The sequence below is a fragment of the Apodemus sylvaticus genome, chromosome 2 (genome assembly GCF_947179515.1).
Source record: "Apodemus sylvaticus chromosome 2, mApoSyl1.1, whole genome shotgun sequence".
Lineage (NCBI taxonomy): Eukaryota > Metazoa > Chordata > Mammalia > Rodentia > Muridae > Apodemus > Apodemus sylvaticus.
Genome location: NC_067473.1, coordinates 77,769,728 through 77,786,492, shown reverse-complemented (window position 1 = coordinate 77,786,492; position 16,765 = coordinate 77,769,728). Strand labels below are relative to the sequence as shown.

General features: G+C 37.4%; 1 protein-coding gene and 1 pseudogene across 2 annotated transcripts in view; one reads left to right on the top strand and one right to left on the bottom strand.

The window, feature by feature from the left end:
* Positions 1-16,765, bottom strand: part of Tax1bp1 (Tax1 binding protein 1) — a 56,309-nt gene that overhangs the window by 31,462 nt on the left and 8,082 nt on the right. For both annotated transcript variants that reach the window (XM_052173754.1, XM_052173755.1), the window contains exons 3-7: positions 11,098-11,200; positions 8,694-8,881; positions 4,529-4,687; positions 1,469-1,617; positions 1,293-1,383 (exon numbers count right to left, since the gene is read on the bottom strand). In XM_052173754.1, the coding sequence (XP_052029714.1) occupies positions 1,293-1,383; positions 1,469-1,617; positions 4,529-4,687; positions 8,694-8,881; positions 11,098-11,200 (690 nt within the window). The remainder of the gene's footprint in view (positions 1-1,292; positions 1,384-1,468; positions 1,618-4,528; positions 4,688-8,693; positions 8,882-11,097; positions 11,201-16,765) is intronic.
* On the top strand, positions 15,591-16,110 carry LOC127678635 (eukaryotic translation initiation factor 1-like; annotated as a pseudogene).

Sequence of the window (16,765 nt, the reverse complement as noted above, 5' to 3'; positions counted from 1 at the left end):
AGTATCACTTCTAAAACACTACCTAATATTTATAACTATCAGTTCATAAAAGTGACTTGAGGCTGACAACTAGAATGTTCATATCAAACTTTTAAAAAAGTCGTTGTATACGTATGTATATTCATACAGGGGTGTCACAAAACACACATGCTATGGTGCCAGTATAAAGGTCAGAGGACATCCTCAAATGTCAGCTATTTTCCAACTTCTCTTGCTAGTGTCTCCTGTCTGCTACTGTATACATCAAGCTAGCTGCCCCAAAGGCTTCCGGGATTCTCATCTCCACCTCCCACCTTGCTCTAGTAAATGGGTAACAGACATGCAACTGTGCCCAACTTTATGTGCACTCTTAGGATCTGAACTTGGGTTCGCACGATTAAGTGTCAGTGCCTTACTCACCCTTCCCAGCCACTCATTTAGAACTTTCTATAGGAAATGTTTCTTAGATACTTAAGAAAATTAGTCTCAACGTTCATCCATGGTTAAGCTAGTTTAGAGCATATTGCAGGAATGCTTTTAAAAAAATAGAAAATTTTCAACAACACTCATGAGCAAGAGATATTTTATAAAATTATAATCTGACAATATTTCACAAGTCAATCTGAAATATGATCAAGGGGCTGGAAAAGACATTAAGGTAACCTGTGGCTAAGCCTCACAGCTGTGTTCAATCTCCAACCCCCTTATGGCAGATAGAATTAACTCCTCAAAGTTGTCCTCTAACCTCCACACACACCAGCTTCTGCATGCCACAATCATGTATGTGCATGTATAATCACATTAAATAATGTAAAAAAAATTAAGTATCACTGAAAACATAGATATTCTTAAGAGGTGAAATACTCTATATAAATGATAAACAACTATCTTGTTATCATTAAACCTTCATTTATTATACAGTACCTACTATGTATCTGAAACACCAGCAAATTTCCCAAATACTTCATTTTAGGGACAGTATCCATTTTAGTTGTAATTTCCTCTTGTTTCCTTCCCATCTTGGATTGCTCACTCTAAATTCAACTGCCATAATTATGACACTCAAGAGGCCTTCCAGAGACAGCTGAAGGACCTCCTTACAAAAGCTATGAGGATCTCCCTATTAAAGCATGATCAACCATGAAAGTATATTCTCCAGCCCCCTGGAAGCCTTTAGCTGACTACAGACCCTATCATCCACCTGACTATAAGGAGACAAGTGACCAGGCGCTCAGCTGAAATGCTCTCAAATACCCAACCCCAAAAGCCCATTGGGGTTAAGAAGGGGACAGATAATAGAAAAGGAACTTTACCTTATAAAGTTCCTTCTCATCCTTTTCTGTCTTCAGCTGACATTCAAGTTGTTCTCTTTCATGCTGAGCCTTCCTGAGTTTATCCTTCAAACTGTGTTAAGATAAAAAAATGTTAATAAAAACCGCAAGTAGCTTTGTTAATAACTGAAGTCATTTCTTTAAAGTACCAGGGATACCTGTCTAGCTCAGTTTCTTTTTCAATTGCTTTATGTGTCACTGATACAATGTCCTCTTCAAGCTGTTGAGCTTTAGATGTAGCATCATTGTATCTCTTCATAAACTCTTCATTTTCCACTCTCAAACTTTGTGATACTTCAAGAAGGCCCTTAGAGACAACAATAAAGTATCTTTCAGTAAAGCAAAATTGTGTGTACTTCAGAGGCTCTCTTTTAAAAAGGGAAGACAAATGTGGTAGCACATGCCCTTAATCCCAGTACTTGGGAAGCACAGGCAGGCAGATCTCCGTAAATTCAAGACCAAACTTCTCTAAACGGTGAGTTGCAGCACAACCGGGACTATGAAGAGAGACCCTGTCTCAAATAAATAACAATATTGGTTTGGTTTTTCAAGACAGGGTTTCTCTATGTAGGCCTAGTTGTTCTGGAACTCACTCTGTAGACCAGGCTGACCTCAAACTCAGAGATCCATCTGCCTCTGCCTCTTGAGTGCTGAGATTGAAGGCATGTGCCCAGCCTTAAAAAGGGGTTTCATTATATCTTTTGGGTGCCAAGACCATATGCATTACCACTACATTTGTCTTTAAATTCTTATTTCAATCTCACATTTATTATCCCAAATTGTATAAACCAAGACTGTAAAATAAACCTGAAATTCTAACAGTTAAACTTTCCTATACTCAACCTTTTTATTTTGTTTTGTATTTTTGTGAGTATATCATATGTCCATGTGAAAATATGCACACGTGTATGCATAGGGTGTGCAAGCCTGTGTGTGGGAAGGCCAGAGAATGGCATCAAACCTTCCCCTATCATTCCACAACTTTCTTTTCTTTTGAAGCATAGTCCTTCCCTTGAGCTTGAGGAGTTTTCTTCTTGATCAAGCTGGAAGTCAGAAAGCTGGCTTGAAACTGGAGTTACAGGCTTTTGCAGTGATGCCCAGCCTTTTATATAGGTTCTGGGATCTAAACTTTAGTCTTCATGATTACAAATGCATTTAACCACCAAGTCATTTCTCTAGCTACCAAGATTTTTGTTTGTTTTGTTCTAAAACAATGTCATGTGGTGAGGGCTGACTCTGGATTTGTGATATTCTTACTCAGCTTCCTATGTGTGAAGATCATAAGCATGCACCACCATGTCTAGCCTAAACTATTAGCACATCAATTACTAACATGTTTCCCTACCCTGCTTTTCATGTACTTTTATTTTACTAACTTCACCACCAGAGGGCAGAAACAATGAAACAAAAAAAATTCAATTAATTTGCTTTGGTTTTTAGGCATCTTGCTTTTATTGTTATGTCAGTGACAATTCAGGTCTCATAGGACACTATGGAGGTTAACAGCCTTAACTGTCATACGAGCATTTCAGCATATGCCTGTATCTAAACCACTGCTCCTCATGAACTCTGTGATCCAAAGACTAAAATAATCAAAGCTGTTACGACATATATAAAGTAAAAAGAGAGCCTTCTTTAACAGATACTTTAAAGCTTAAAATATCTTCATCACATAAATTATGACAAGTATCTACCTTATGAAAGTTTGATCAAGGTCTCCTCTAAGTTTCTCTCCTAGTTAACTAATAAAACTTTGGTTTAAGTATAATGGGGTATACAAAGGTGCTGCTATGGAAAACTATATGCCAAAAGAAGTGATAAGACAAAGTATTTCATTTTCTAAAAGCTGAGTATGATAGGACAGATCTCCAAGGCCAACACTGAGCTAAGAAGACAAGCAAGCCTGATGTCAGCCTGGTTCACAGAAGCAAGCCCCTGTCTCAAAGGAAAAGGTGGAAGAGAAAATGATGGAGGGTGGGAAGAAATTAAGAACTACTGCACTAAAGACCAAATTACTAATTATTAAGTTATAGGGCCTTATTGGCCAGAATAATAATAGAACAAATACAACTTAGGGAAAATTTCAAACCATCCATAGACATGGAAGCTATAATACTGAAATTGTGAGGCATACAATCATAATCTTTATTTTTCTATAACTAAAAGTTGTTTTGTGGAAATTATCACATAAATTAATGACTATAGTAAGTAGTCGCATTTTTTCCATAGTGTCAAACCCAAATCTAGTTTCCTACATATAGTTATTTTTCTTTGCTCAAGAAAAAAAATGGCTATTTTAACTAGTTAAGGATTTTTTTGTTTTGTTTGAAGGGTAATTTATAGCCTTTCTCACATTAAGAACTTCAAAACTGTGTCTCACAATGTACTCAGGTTACTGACCTCTGCCTTGTTTCAGGCACTGTTAGAGTGTTAGGGACAAAAGCTATTGCTGCGCAGTCTGTGCTGTTGTAAACTTGGTCATGACTTCAGTCTTCCTATCTCACTGAGTGCTGAGGTCACAGGCATATAACACCCTGAGTGCTGAGGTCACAGGCGCGTACCACCATGCCTACCTATAGGTAATCTCGTCATTCTACCTTCCATTATTTTGTGCTTATTTATTCCTATGTGAATTTCTCACACTCCACAGCCTTCCTCCTCAAATCTACATATTATACAGAACTAGATACAAAATACTGAGAAATGGCTGTCAAAAGGCTGGCATGGTTGTTCATGCCTGTAATCTTAGTACTAGGAAGGGAGGATGGCTTCCAAAAGTTCAAGGCCCCCGGCGACATAGTAAAAACAACAACAACCAACAACAAATTCAGAGAACTATCATCAATAAGCCTGGTACCAAAAATCTTTAAGTATTTTGCCTATTTTAAAATGTAAAACAGACCGTGGCAGAAGATTAACTGACATTCTTGAGGCTGGAGAGATGGTTCAGTAGTAAGAGTACTTGTTGCTCTTACCAAAGATTCAGGATCTAGTGCTAGCACCCAGAGGACCTGCCCCAATTTTGATTCCAAAGGCACCAGGCATGCAAATGCTGCACATGCAGACAAAATACCCATAACACATAAAAAAATAAAATGAATAATCTAAAAAAATTATATATATACATACATATATATACACATACACACACACACTACTTTCTCCTCAAGCCCTGGTGTTCAATCTGAAATCCTTCCATTTTAGAAGGGGAAACAAACCTTCTGCTCTGCCTGCAATTGCTCACATCGCCCTTTCTCGTGGCTCAGTTCTTTTTCCATTCTTCCAACTTGTTCTCTCAGCTGTGCTGTCTCTTTTTCAAGGACAGCTATCGACTTTAACAATTCTTCTTTTTCTTTCAGGGTCTTCTCAATTTTCAGCTGTATTAAAAAAAAATTCACACTGATTTTTAATCATAAAATAACACAATTTTAGTTTCTTACCTTAAAAAAGTAAATTCACAATTTTTTACATTTTGCCTACTGCATAGCATTCAGCCTATAATCCTTCTGTTAAAAAGGAGAGGAGCTGTACTCACAGATAAGCACTAGGGAAACCAGGAATGTTAAACATCCTTTAAGGAATGGGTGTTTTTCGCCCAGAAGGCAAGGATTGGATTTGGAAGTCCAGTAACCTGTGCTATCCTGTAGGTCTAGGTCACACCTCAATCCCCTGAAAGTATTATGTTTATCCCAAACTTTTTCTCCCAAGACCATTATTTTGGGTAATGTTTCTAAGTCAACAGAATCCATCCTTTGGGAAATGTCACATGTACTTTATAGTTTGGTGACCTGGATGCTAGCTGTATGACTGAGACCATACCAGGTCCTTCCCTATGCCCTTTAACTGTAGAACCCATCTTTACAGAAGTCACAAGTATTTTGCACAAGGCTTTAGATGGGAGTTACACTTTAAGCTTTAGTGTGCACTTGGGATTGAGATAATTGTTAATCAGGAAACCTTTTGCCAAATTATAGTAAACTTAAATATGCTTAAAATAAATTGTCCCCTGTCAGACTCTAGAAGTTTGAACTAACACTGGCAACTGAGCTGTGTTGAATTGGATTTCCTTCTTGCCTCATGTGAACTATTACTCTGCTGACGTTGGTGTTTACTGAGACCCCCAAAACATTGTTTTAAGTAAAAATACAAATTGAAAGACTATGCCAGTGGTGGTTCATGCCTTTAATCCCAGCACTTGGGAGGCAGAGGCAGGCAGATTTCTGAGTTCAAGGCCAGCCTGGTCTACTGAGTGAGTTCCAGGACAGCCAGGACTATACAGAGAAACCCTGACTTGAAAAAACAAACAAACAAAAAAGACTATGACTATAATAATATACTAACTCTAGCTGATTCTTATGGGAAGTCTGATAATTACTGGGTTCTGGAAAATGGAACTCCAGGCAGGGGATGGCAGGAGAGGTTGGGGGTCTTTGGGGAGGGGGAAAATCGGGAAAGGTTTCACCATTGGCAATGTAAATGAAGATGATATTCAATTAAAAAAAAAGAAAGAAAATTAATATAAGGAATCCTAAAAAAAATAAAAATAAAAATAAAATAAAATAAAAAACCTAAATCAAAGGACCAAACATGGTCATAAGTAAAATGGCTAGAATTTATAATAAGTCTTTGCTTCTAACCAGAGAAAAATAGAAACTCAGGAAGAATTTACAAAGAAGGTATTTAGCTGATGAATCTTTTTCGTCCAATGTGCCCGTATTAAGCTTTCCAGGATTGTAGAATCATAGATATAAAAGACTAAAATCTACTTATGAAAGCTGAACTGCCAACCTTTTTTGGAATAATCTTTTTATTCAAATGCATAGAATAAATGTTCTCAAAATAGAAAAGCTGATGGGGAAGAATTGGAGGAAAACAGCGACAGATGGATATGACCAAAACAAAAATATATGTGGGAAACTTTCAAGGATAAATAAAAAGGCAAGAGTTTAACTACTCAATTGTCATACCTACTGAAAATTAAATTATATCCAATAAGCCAATGGAAAATTTAGACCAAGCAAGAACATCAATCCTAAGGGTTAATGGCATTATTAACAGAACATTAATCTGGCTCAATACCTCCTAGCAAATTAGAAATGATCAGTCTTCACCTAGTACAACAGAAACATTTTCAGAATCAAACTTTTTCAGTGATTAGTTTATAACTTAATAAAAGATTTACTAAGCCTCTGTAGGAAAAATTTAAAGAATTTAAATTTGATTAACATTTTTATAAATCTAAGTCTAGAGATAAAACTCAAAAAACAGATTTGCCTAGCATGTGTCAAGGTCCTGAATGTAACCCCAGCACATTTTTTTTGGTTTGTTTGGTCTTCTGCTTTTGGTTTTGGGGTTTTTTTTTTAGTATACAAATTGTCTACAACCACACCAAGGTGAACGTGCCAGATCTAAGCTAAGGAGGGTCAGGTCTGGTTAATACTTGGTTGGGAAACAATAAAACAATAAATCTCTTTTCTGCTTCAAATTTCTATTTTGAAATCATTTAAGAACAAATACAGTCCTCACTCAATTCACTAATCAACAATATGCTGCCATGTTCATTTCCCATTTTATTTTTTTGGAGAGCAGAACAACATAGGGTCTTATTATCATAGCCCAGGCTAGCCTGAAATTCTGCCTCCTGCTTTTGCTTCCCAAATGCTGGGATTAAATATGTGTGCCACCACATCTGACTTGTATTATAAATTCATTATTTTATGTAATTTTGTTTTATTTTCCTAAGCCATTCAAAATAAACTTAAGGACAGTCCACCCCTATGCACCTTAGAGCATCTCTAATAAGTGCACTCTTCTCTCAAACCACTCATGTGAGTAGAGCTAAAAAAGTGACAATAACTGTACCATCCAATAGATATCCTTTCATCAAACATCCCTTACTATCCCTAAAACGTCTTTTTATTTTATTTTTTTCTATTATCCAATTCAGGCTCACAAGTTCAAAGACTTTATCTCATCAATCACTTAACGTACAGTGTTCATATAATCATTAAAGACATCAATGAATGTAGAATTCTGAGAACTTTTCAGAAAACAAAACCATTTTTATCTCAGAAATATTTCCCAAGAGACAGCAATTAAAAACTTTATAGCACAGCTTTTGCGGAGAAAAGAAAAGGTACAAATAACCTGGGCTGTGTCCCAATTAGAGAAAAGCCTCCAGAGACATGGGGAGCAACTGTCCATATCATGTGCAGGGCTTAAGATAATGGTATTCTGACAAGTATTCAAAACACCTGCACATCAGTGCTAACTACATTCCTAGGAACAGGGTTTATTTCAATATCTCTGACTAACATTCAAATACTAGGCTAAAAACCCTGATCAGAGGCAGTTGTCACCACAAAATGTTTCAGTCACTCTATAAAAGTTGCATTTCTTATTTAAGATAAGAGAGGAATTTCTGGGAAAAGGAAGGAAAGATAAAAAGAATTCACAGTTCCTTCTAACTCCTGGATAATTGTCTTTGAACAGCCTGACATCGGAAGACATTGTAACTAACCTCTTATCTATCCTTTTCTAGTCTCAGTTCTTAAAGGTAAACAAAGAAAAATCAAAAGCATAAATATCTGCTTTTATAGATTCATCTGTCTATAAAGAAAAACCAAACACCTACAATATATGAAATATAGATGTAACTAACAAAAATACAGTAACCAATCTAAAAATGCTATTTTTATAATGAAAAGACTAATAAATATAATTAGTCACATTGTTTCAAAGAACAGTCTAGCTTTCAAATATAAAGTAGAAAATATGATCTTGAATCAAGAAGACTTTTTTCTCATTTCATAATTACTAAAAACTAAAGCATATGGCATCATCATCAGACCAATGCACCCCCAATATTCAACTTGAACCACAGTTGGATGCACTGCTTCACTGCAGTCTCCCAGGCAGCTCCTCCCTAAATCTGGATAATTCAGCAATCAAATGGACTAGGGGACCTGAAGAAAAAAGCTCCAGGTAGAACAGGAGGCAAGCCCAAGTCTAAGCGGTCCCATAGGCTGTCGGACTGCACTAGGAACTGTACACAGGACACTCTTAGGCCCTGAATCAGGTATCTATTTTCTCAGCACTCATATGAGTACAACAGAACCACAAAATAATTGTGATAAAAAGATTAACCCCACCAGCTAGTCTAGTCCAACTGGCAAACTCCAGGTTCAATGGGAAAGCCTGTTTCAAAAGTAAGACTGAGAATGGCTAAGGAAGACAGTTAGCATTGACTTCTGGTCTCCACATATGGATCCACTTACAATTTTAGTTTTGAAACATGTGATTCTGGCAGCCCCTCTTGGCATAACTTGAACATTTTCACAATGCCAGTCAAGGCCAAATCTAGGCCTCACTGTAGGTACTCACTTCCAGAAGGCCGGCTTTTGTGGTCACCACCAACATATCAGAATTCCCTTCATCTTCCATAGTGAGCAGCTCTTCAACTGGAGAAGCAGCTCGAAACTGGAAGGGAGTACTGGCTCCACGGATTTCACCCTTATGGGTGACGTAACAGAACTGATAAAATTCTCCATCATCATTTGGAAGGTAATATCCTAAGAGGTGAGTAACAAAAATTATTAAACTTGCTATTTTAAAATGCTAATTTCTTAATACTTTCCATCCTCCATGCTATTATTCTGAACATATCTAGAATGAGTCTTTCCTATTACTCACAAATTTATCAGTCCAAGTTATACCTTCTTCTCAAACAAACCCCAAAGTTGTATCTCTTAGGTATAAACATATACACACATTCCCCCTTTATCTTTAATAATTTTTTTATTTATATGTATGTGTTTTGTCTGTGTGTATGCCTGTGCACCACCTGCATTCGTGGTACCTGCAGAGGACAGAAAGAGGCGTCAGATCCAGGGGTCTGGAATTAAACAGATAATTATGAGCTACCACAAGGGTACTGGAGATGGAACCTAGGTCCCCCTGCAAGAACAGACAATATTCTTAACCACTGAGTCATCTCTCCAGCCTCTCCCCCTGTATCTTAACTATGGCAAAATCAACTCAAAGAGAGGCAAGTTTGTACTTCACAAGGAGTAAGAAGATTGATGGAGGAGAAATAAGGGAAGACCCAATAAAAATCTAAGGACAGGAAGTGGATTGGGAAATACATGATTTAAGAATTATTTCTTCCAATTGGACATTCGTTGTATGTAAAAAGAAATATTAACTACAGAACTATGTTATATATGTGAACTGTATAAAGGCAAAAAAAAAGAGGATAAGACCATTGGTGCAGCACAAGAAAAATTAGTAAGTTTTGCAATTACAGAGCTCTATTTAACATATGAATGAAGCCATATAAGCTCCTAGACATATATATATATATATGTCATTAGCTACTATATGAAAACTAATTATGTTCAATGTTTAGTTTCTTCTTTTCCAATTTGTTACTGTCCCTTTTTAATTTTACTGGACTGTCCTAACTAAAATCAATCTTCACTTCTTTAAATATCCACACAGAATACTTTTTACTTAAAAACCCTTTGATTCTATACTCTGCATTACTACTTACAATGCACATGCCCTTTGGGGATGTGGAGGCTAGGGGGATACTGAAGATTGAACCCAGGGCCTCACTTGAGCTAAACTTTACCACTGAACCATATCCCGCACCTTTCAAAAAAGAGTTGATGTTGATACATGGTCTTAAATTTATAATCCAGTCATTCCCAGTTAACTCTTTGCCTTAAGGTTGTTTCTACAAGCTACTGCTGCAATGTCATGCCTCCTTGTTTGCTACTACAATATCTACCAATAACTGTAATCCCCCAATAAATTCTTTCTTCTATAAGTTGTCTTGCTCGCTATGTCTTATTACAGCAATAGAAAAGCAAGACAGTATTCTTTTATTCTTTTGAGACACACATAGTATAAGTTCATTATCTATAGCTACCCTAAAGTGCAATCATAGCACAATAAAACATTTTACTCTTATCAAGAGATAAACACTGGCCAAAGGACCCATGATGAAAATCTCTAAGTAACTGTTTCCCAATGTGTTCTACTAGTAAACACAATAATGGAGTAGCTAAAGCCATGGATATACATTTCCACAAATAATTAATCCCAAAGGAGCCAGAGAGAGGAAGACAATATCCCTGAAATAAGTGCACACTACAGTTTATTTCCCTTATAAGGGACAAATGGAAACTGGCATAAATGAAAGAGTCTTCTGAACGTACAAATGAATGAGTACTGTGGCAAGCCCAGCTTCATCCGTGGTTGATATTCCTTCCCTACATGTGCAGTTGATCCTCAGCTTGTGAGTAGGGATATATACTTCTGTCCTTGTCTCCCTTCCCTTGTTCATGCTTACATTTAAACCTGCATTACAACCTTTATTAAGAAACTCCAAGGGGCTGGTGAGATGGCTCAGTGGTTAAGAGCACCGACTGCTCTTCTGAAGGTCCTGAGTTCAAATCCCAGCAACCACATGGTGGCTCACAACCATCTATAATGAGGTCTGATGCCCTCTACTGGAGTATCTGAAAATAGCTACAGTGTACTTACATATAATAAATAAATCTTAAAAAAAAAAAAAACAAAAAACAAAAAACAAAAAAAAACCCTCCAAATTTGCTTCATTTAAAAAAGCAGTGTTCTGAGTAGCTATAAAAAAACCCCTGTGCCCCACACACGGTATTTACAGTTATCTGACTTTCATTCAACAAGGCACACCTAGATATGCCTGAAACAGCTATAAGAGAGGTTGCTAGCTTGATCAAGTCCTTCAGTTTTCAGTCCTTACCTTGAAATGCTAGTACACAATTGACTGTTGATCCTTCCACATAATGTTCAGGCATAGGAGACCATAAAAATGTGTAATAATCACGAGCAGTACTCCATCCAACCTAAAGGAGAAAAATTTAAGAAAGAATATAACTTAATATTAGCTAGATACATCATTTTTATTATACCCTAAAGTTAAAATATGTACAGAGCCATATTGGGGCAGTCATGCACTTGGTCAGAGTTTGACTTTGGTCAAGGTTAACTTCTCCCAGATAGCCAGGATCCTGCTCCACCTAGGGCCGAGTGCTCGAAGTAAAGGTTAAGTTCATTGTTCCTCCAGGTCTAGGAATTCCTGAGTTAAGCAGGTGACCCACCCAGCTGCAGGAGCAGTCAAGACGAGGACCTCCAAGAGAAGCTAGACAACTTCCACCTGGAGTCTGGGGGGAAGGGTTTGCCCAAACTGTTAAAAGGTCTGGCGCCATTAAAGTTTCTGGCTTTGATCAGTGAATATTGTCTTAGCCATACTTCTTTTCGCCCCTCTCCCCTATTTATTCCTCAGCTTCTGTTCTAGAAACCCACTTCGTAATAGCTGCAGGCAGCTATGGAACCCTACAAAAATATGCTTTAAAATTTAGAAATCTTGAGTTGTTATCAGGCATGTCTAATTATGATTTATTAAACTGTGACCAAAGGCTATATAGCAATTTAGGTAAACTGAATAAAGTCTATATTTTTTCAAAGTGCTACCTAATTTCTCCAAGACAACTGAAACACATACATGATCAAATACAAAATGTTCTGTTTTCTTTAAAATAATTATGTTACTATACCCTGTGGATTTTTGTGTACACGGATGCAAGATTATACATGGAGAGACCAAAGGTCAATGTTGAGTGTCTTCCTCCATTGCTCTCCATCTTGTTTTATGAGACAGAGTCTCTCACTAGTCTTGGAGTTCGCCAATTTGGCTGGATTGGGTGGCCAGCAAACACTAGAGATCCTTCTTTCTCTGCCTGCTCAATGTCAGGATTACAAACATATAGACCCAGCTTTATAACATGGGTGGTGGAGATTCAAATTCAAATCCTTATACCAATTTACTGATTAAGCCATTTTCCTAGTCCCTCTATTATGTACTTTTTAACAACTTATTGTTTTATACCTCATACTTAGGGTCTTATTTGGGGGGGGCCGGGAAAGTAGGGGGGTTTTGCTTTGTTTTAGTAGGTACTCTCTTGTAACTTAAATTATTAATCTCTCATCTTTGGCAAGTTCTGCCTGAAAGCAATTTGTGTTATCTTGGGTGGGGAGAGTATTTACATTCTAAGAGATGGCTTATACCTCACCTATGAACATATTTTCATCATGGATGTATGCAAGCATACTGAATGTGACTCATGAGTCATATGAATGAACTCATATGAGAAACGTCCTTACATAACCCAGTACCATGCACAATATACAATAATAAAAATTAAAAATGTAGGGGACTGGAGAGACGGCTCAGCAGTTAAGAGCACTGGCTGCTTGCTCTTCCAGAGGTCCTGAGTTCAATTACCAGCAGCCACATGGTGGCTCGCAACCATCTGTAATGAGATTCGATGCACTCTTCTGGTATGTCTAAAGACAGCCACATTGTACTCATATAAATGAAATAAATAAATCTTTAAAAAATTAATTATGCAGTATTTTCAACTTAAATACAGACATTACAGATCTCAAACTGTTTGCTAAACAGATTAGACTGTGTTAAATATTGATTAGAGGTAAAAATTAAAGCAAGCACACTGTTAGCAACATTACATAAAACTATACATTCTTCACACTCTTAGATTGTATGTTTGGTGATTTTTCTAGGTGTGTGTGTGTGTGTGTGTGTGTGTGTATACATGTGCTGGTACAGACATACCACAAAAAGTCAGTACCCTTCACTCTGGGGACTGCACTCTGGCTGCCTGCCCTGGTATTACTGTCTATCTTTAGCAGCTCCATGTCCTAAAATTTTGATTAGCCACTGTTAACAAACAAAACAATATTGAAGCTGTGCGCCATTAGTGAGAGCTAAAAGAATTTGAGCTTAAGTTCAAAGCTCTTAGCCACTGGTAGTCCTATTCCTTTCCTAGCAGAACAGAAGATACCCTTCACACTTTCTGAAACTCCACCTCTTTCCTTCCAACACTAGCACTAAGAGTATTCAGTTCCCTAGTTGCATACTTGATAAAAAGACAGAGGAAATGAAAGCCAGAAAGAAAAGAAAAGGCTTTCCTTTGGCTACACTGAGAAAATAACAAAATGTCTGATAGAGTCTTCTGCCAAGTAAGTGAAAGTGAAAGTAGAGAACACCGGAGAAGAAAAGAGTCTCACAGCCCACTCTCCCAAGCAGCCGTTGATTTCTCAGTGCACAAACCAGAAAATCATTTGGAGAACTCCAAAAACCCATTACTAAAACAAGTACTTAAGGTGAGCTAAAAGAGGCATTGTTTTCTAACAACCACATGGTTCTGTTCCCCTCAGCAGGCTGCATGCTTCACCCTTGCGGGCAATCAGGGAAGAACTGGACACGGATCTAACATACAGACTCTTTGATGGACTGCACAGGTTTCTGCCTCACCTGACTTGACACCAACAAAACCAGGACGATTTGAGTGCCTAGGCATTGGGGATAAAAGGACTGTTCAACATCTGGTTCCAACTGAGAACATGCAGTACCACAGACAGACACAAGAGGGAGAAAGAGTACAAACTCCTGAAATAAGCAATATTTTCAGTTTGGGAAATTACATAAAAGGGCTACAACATAACACATTCCAATGAAAGATTCAAGGGGGATCCAGAGAACCTTCGGGTAGGGTGTATGGTGAAAGTCCTTCCTGTACAAACAAGTATGAAATGGCTCAAAGAGAACACTACTTTGTGGAAATCAACAAAATAGAAAAATTCTTCTGAAGAATGGAAGAACCAAAGGAAGAAAATAAATCTTAAGAAACATCATTAAGCTAAAAGAAAATAACCTCAAGAAACAGAGTTCAATAAATCATCTGACCAACAATCCAAAATAATTATTTTAATTAAGTTCAATGTACTCCAATAATCAACTATACAAAAATAATGAAGCAAACAAAAAATAGCCACACTATTCTGGAGATGAAGAATACAATAACTGAATTGAAAATTCACAAGACGAAATTTCCACAACTGACTAAAGCAGAATAAAGATTCTGCAAATTTGGCCAGACATTGACTACACAGCAAGTCTGAAGCCTCCTTACCTTCAGAGCTTTGGGAGTGGGGTGGGGTGGGGTGGGGTGGGGTGGGGTGGAATGAGTGTGTGCAAGCTCAATGGATAAAAGGGCTTTCCATCAAGCCTGAAAACCCAAGTTCAATCACTGGGACCCACATGGTAGGATAGAACTGACTTCTGAAAATTGTCCTCTGACCTAGACACACACACATACACACAGAGAAGGGCACTAGCACACATGTACACAGAAAATTGATTTAATTAAATGTAATTTTAAATCTTAATGTTAATAACTGAGTCAGGGAATACAAAAGGCTATGAAAAAGGGGACTGAACATAAAGGAACCTATCAATAAAAACAACATAAACAGAATAGTGGTGCACATCTTAATCCATTACTCATAAGACTGAGAAAGGACTGTGAAGTCAAAGCCAGCCTGGGTAGTAGTAAAAGACAATAAACAAGCAAACAAATATATCCATTGAAGACTAAAGACAACTACAGAGAAACAGGGAGCCTTAGAGCATATGTGCACAAGTAGCAGCTGAAAACTTACTAGGTATGAAAAAGAAAATGAACAAAGTAAAGAAATTAAAAATGTCTAGAGCCCCAGATTTTGAGAGAATGATAAACCTAGGCTATAGAGAGTTTAAAGTCAGCCTAGACTATATAAGAAAACCCTGTCTCTATAAACAAAACAACCTCAAAGCACCTTAACTAGGCTAAACCCAAGGAGACACCAAACTGCCAAAGGTCTTTAAGCAGCAAGGGAGAAGTCATCATACAAGGGAATACCTGCAGATTTCTCAGCCAAAACATTAAAAGCCAGAGGGAACCTTTATCATACTCTAATGGGTGGATTAAATCACTTCTTCCAACAAAATATTTTAAGAAATAACAAAAGCTGGAAACAAAACATTCAGTTTTAGCTTTCCACAGCAGTTAACTAGCTTATCTCACAGAACAGGTTTATTTGTGGAAATGGCATGTAAGACTCCTCAAATGGCAGAGGACTTCACCATGGATGGGGTCTTCATAGAAGCCTAAGTTTGGGAGCCTAAGCTAGGATTGGAACCAAAATGGTAAACAGGGCTCTGAGCCTTGGCATTTTGTGGGCAGAGCCTATAATTCTTGCATGCTCAAGCATGCACACCAAATTCAGAGTCATAAGAGCTGGTTAAAAGAACTTGTGATTGACAGACACCCTTTGGCTTATCCTCTTTGAGTTTCACAAAAGCCTTCACAAATTCAAGACAAGCCTGGGCTACACAGTGATGTCTAGGGTCAGAGCTCTAATTCAGTCCACCCCATAGTTAAGACTCTGCCTCAAAGGAAAAAAAAAAAAGAAAGAAAATGAAAAAGATTAAGGTTTTAGCTACAACATAAATGTCCTATAGGAGTAACCTGGTTCAATTAACTAAATGAACTGATTCAATGAATATGTACATAAATACTATGACACATTTGGCCATTACCCAGAACCTCCACTCTTTCAACCCCTTTGCTGATTCAAGTAAGGGTAATGGCCTGCTTCCTATGGGCACTCAAGATTATATCCATATACAAATTCAACAGAGAAATGGCAGGAAGACCCTGATCCAAGGCCTCATTGATGATTACGTTAAATAGTGAAGGCATTTAAGAAGTTTTGCCGGCAATGGTACTTTAATTGAGCATCCAGAATGTGGAGAAATAATTCAGCTGAAGGATGACCTTCTCAAGAACACATGTCAGTTCCTGACAGAGACTGGACTAGGAACAATCAGCTGAAGGTTCCCAAGTTTTAAGTGCTTGTGGCTCTCTGAAGCTTAAGTGAGGATTTCCTTGCGATGAGTAGATTCTCCCTTCTGTCCCTTGTCACAAGTTTAAAACCTCACAGCTTGTATATGCAATCATTTAGGGTCCACTTTTAGCTTAGCCTAGTTTAAGCTAAGACTCCCTCATGCAATAATAAACAGAAAAGAGCCAAAAACCTAGACTTTTGAAATTTTATCTACTCTCTACTATATTCTAAAGAGCCAGAAAATTGCAAAAAAAAAAAAAAACCTCCAGCATAGGGAATACTAAAGTAGTAACCACTGAAATATAATTTTCAAGTAAATACTATGAAAAATGATTGGTGACTATATGAACAACAAAGAATTTACCATTCTCTCAAGTAAAATAGAATATTTACCTAAAAATAATACTATAACAATATGAGCAATATTTAAAGTAGTGCACAAAAGAGGCAATGCAGGCTACAAAGCTGTACAAAATCAATCACAAGTGACAAGAGAGTATTCAATTTGAGAATCTTTAAAAAATGATTATTTTTCCCCCTTTAAGTGTGAAATGGGAGAGAATTTGGAATATTTAAAAAAAAAAAAAGAGAGAGAGAGAGAGATTCTGAGCTGAGGATACGCTCACTTGTGTACAGCACTTGCCCATGAAGCTCTGGGT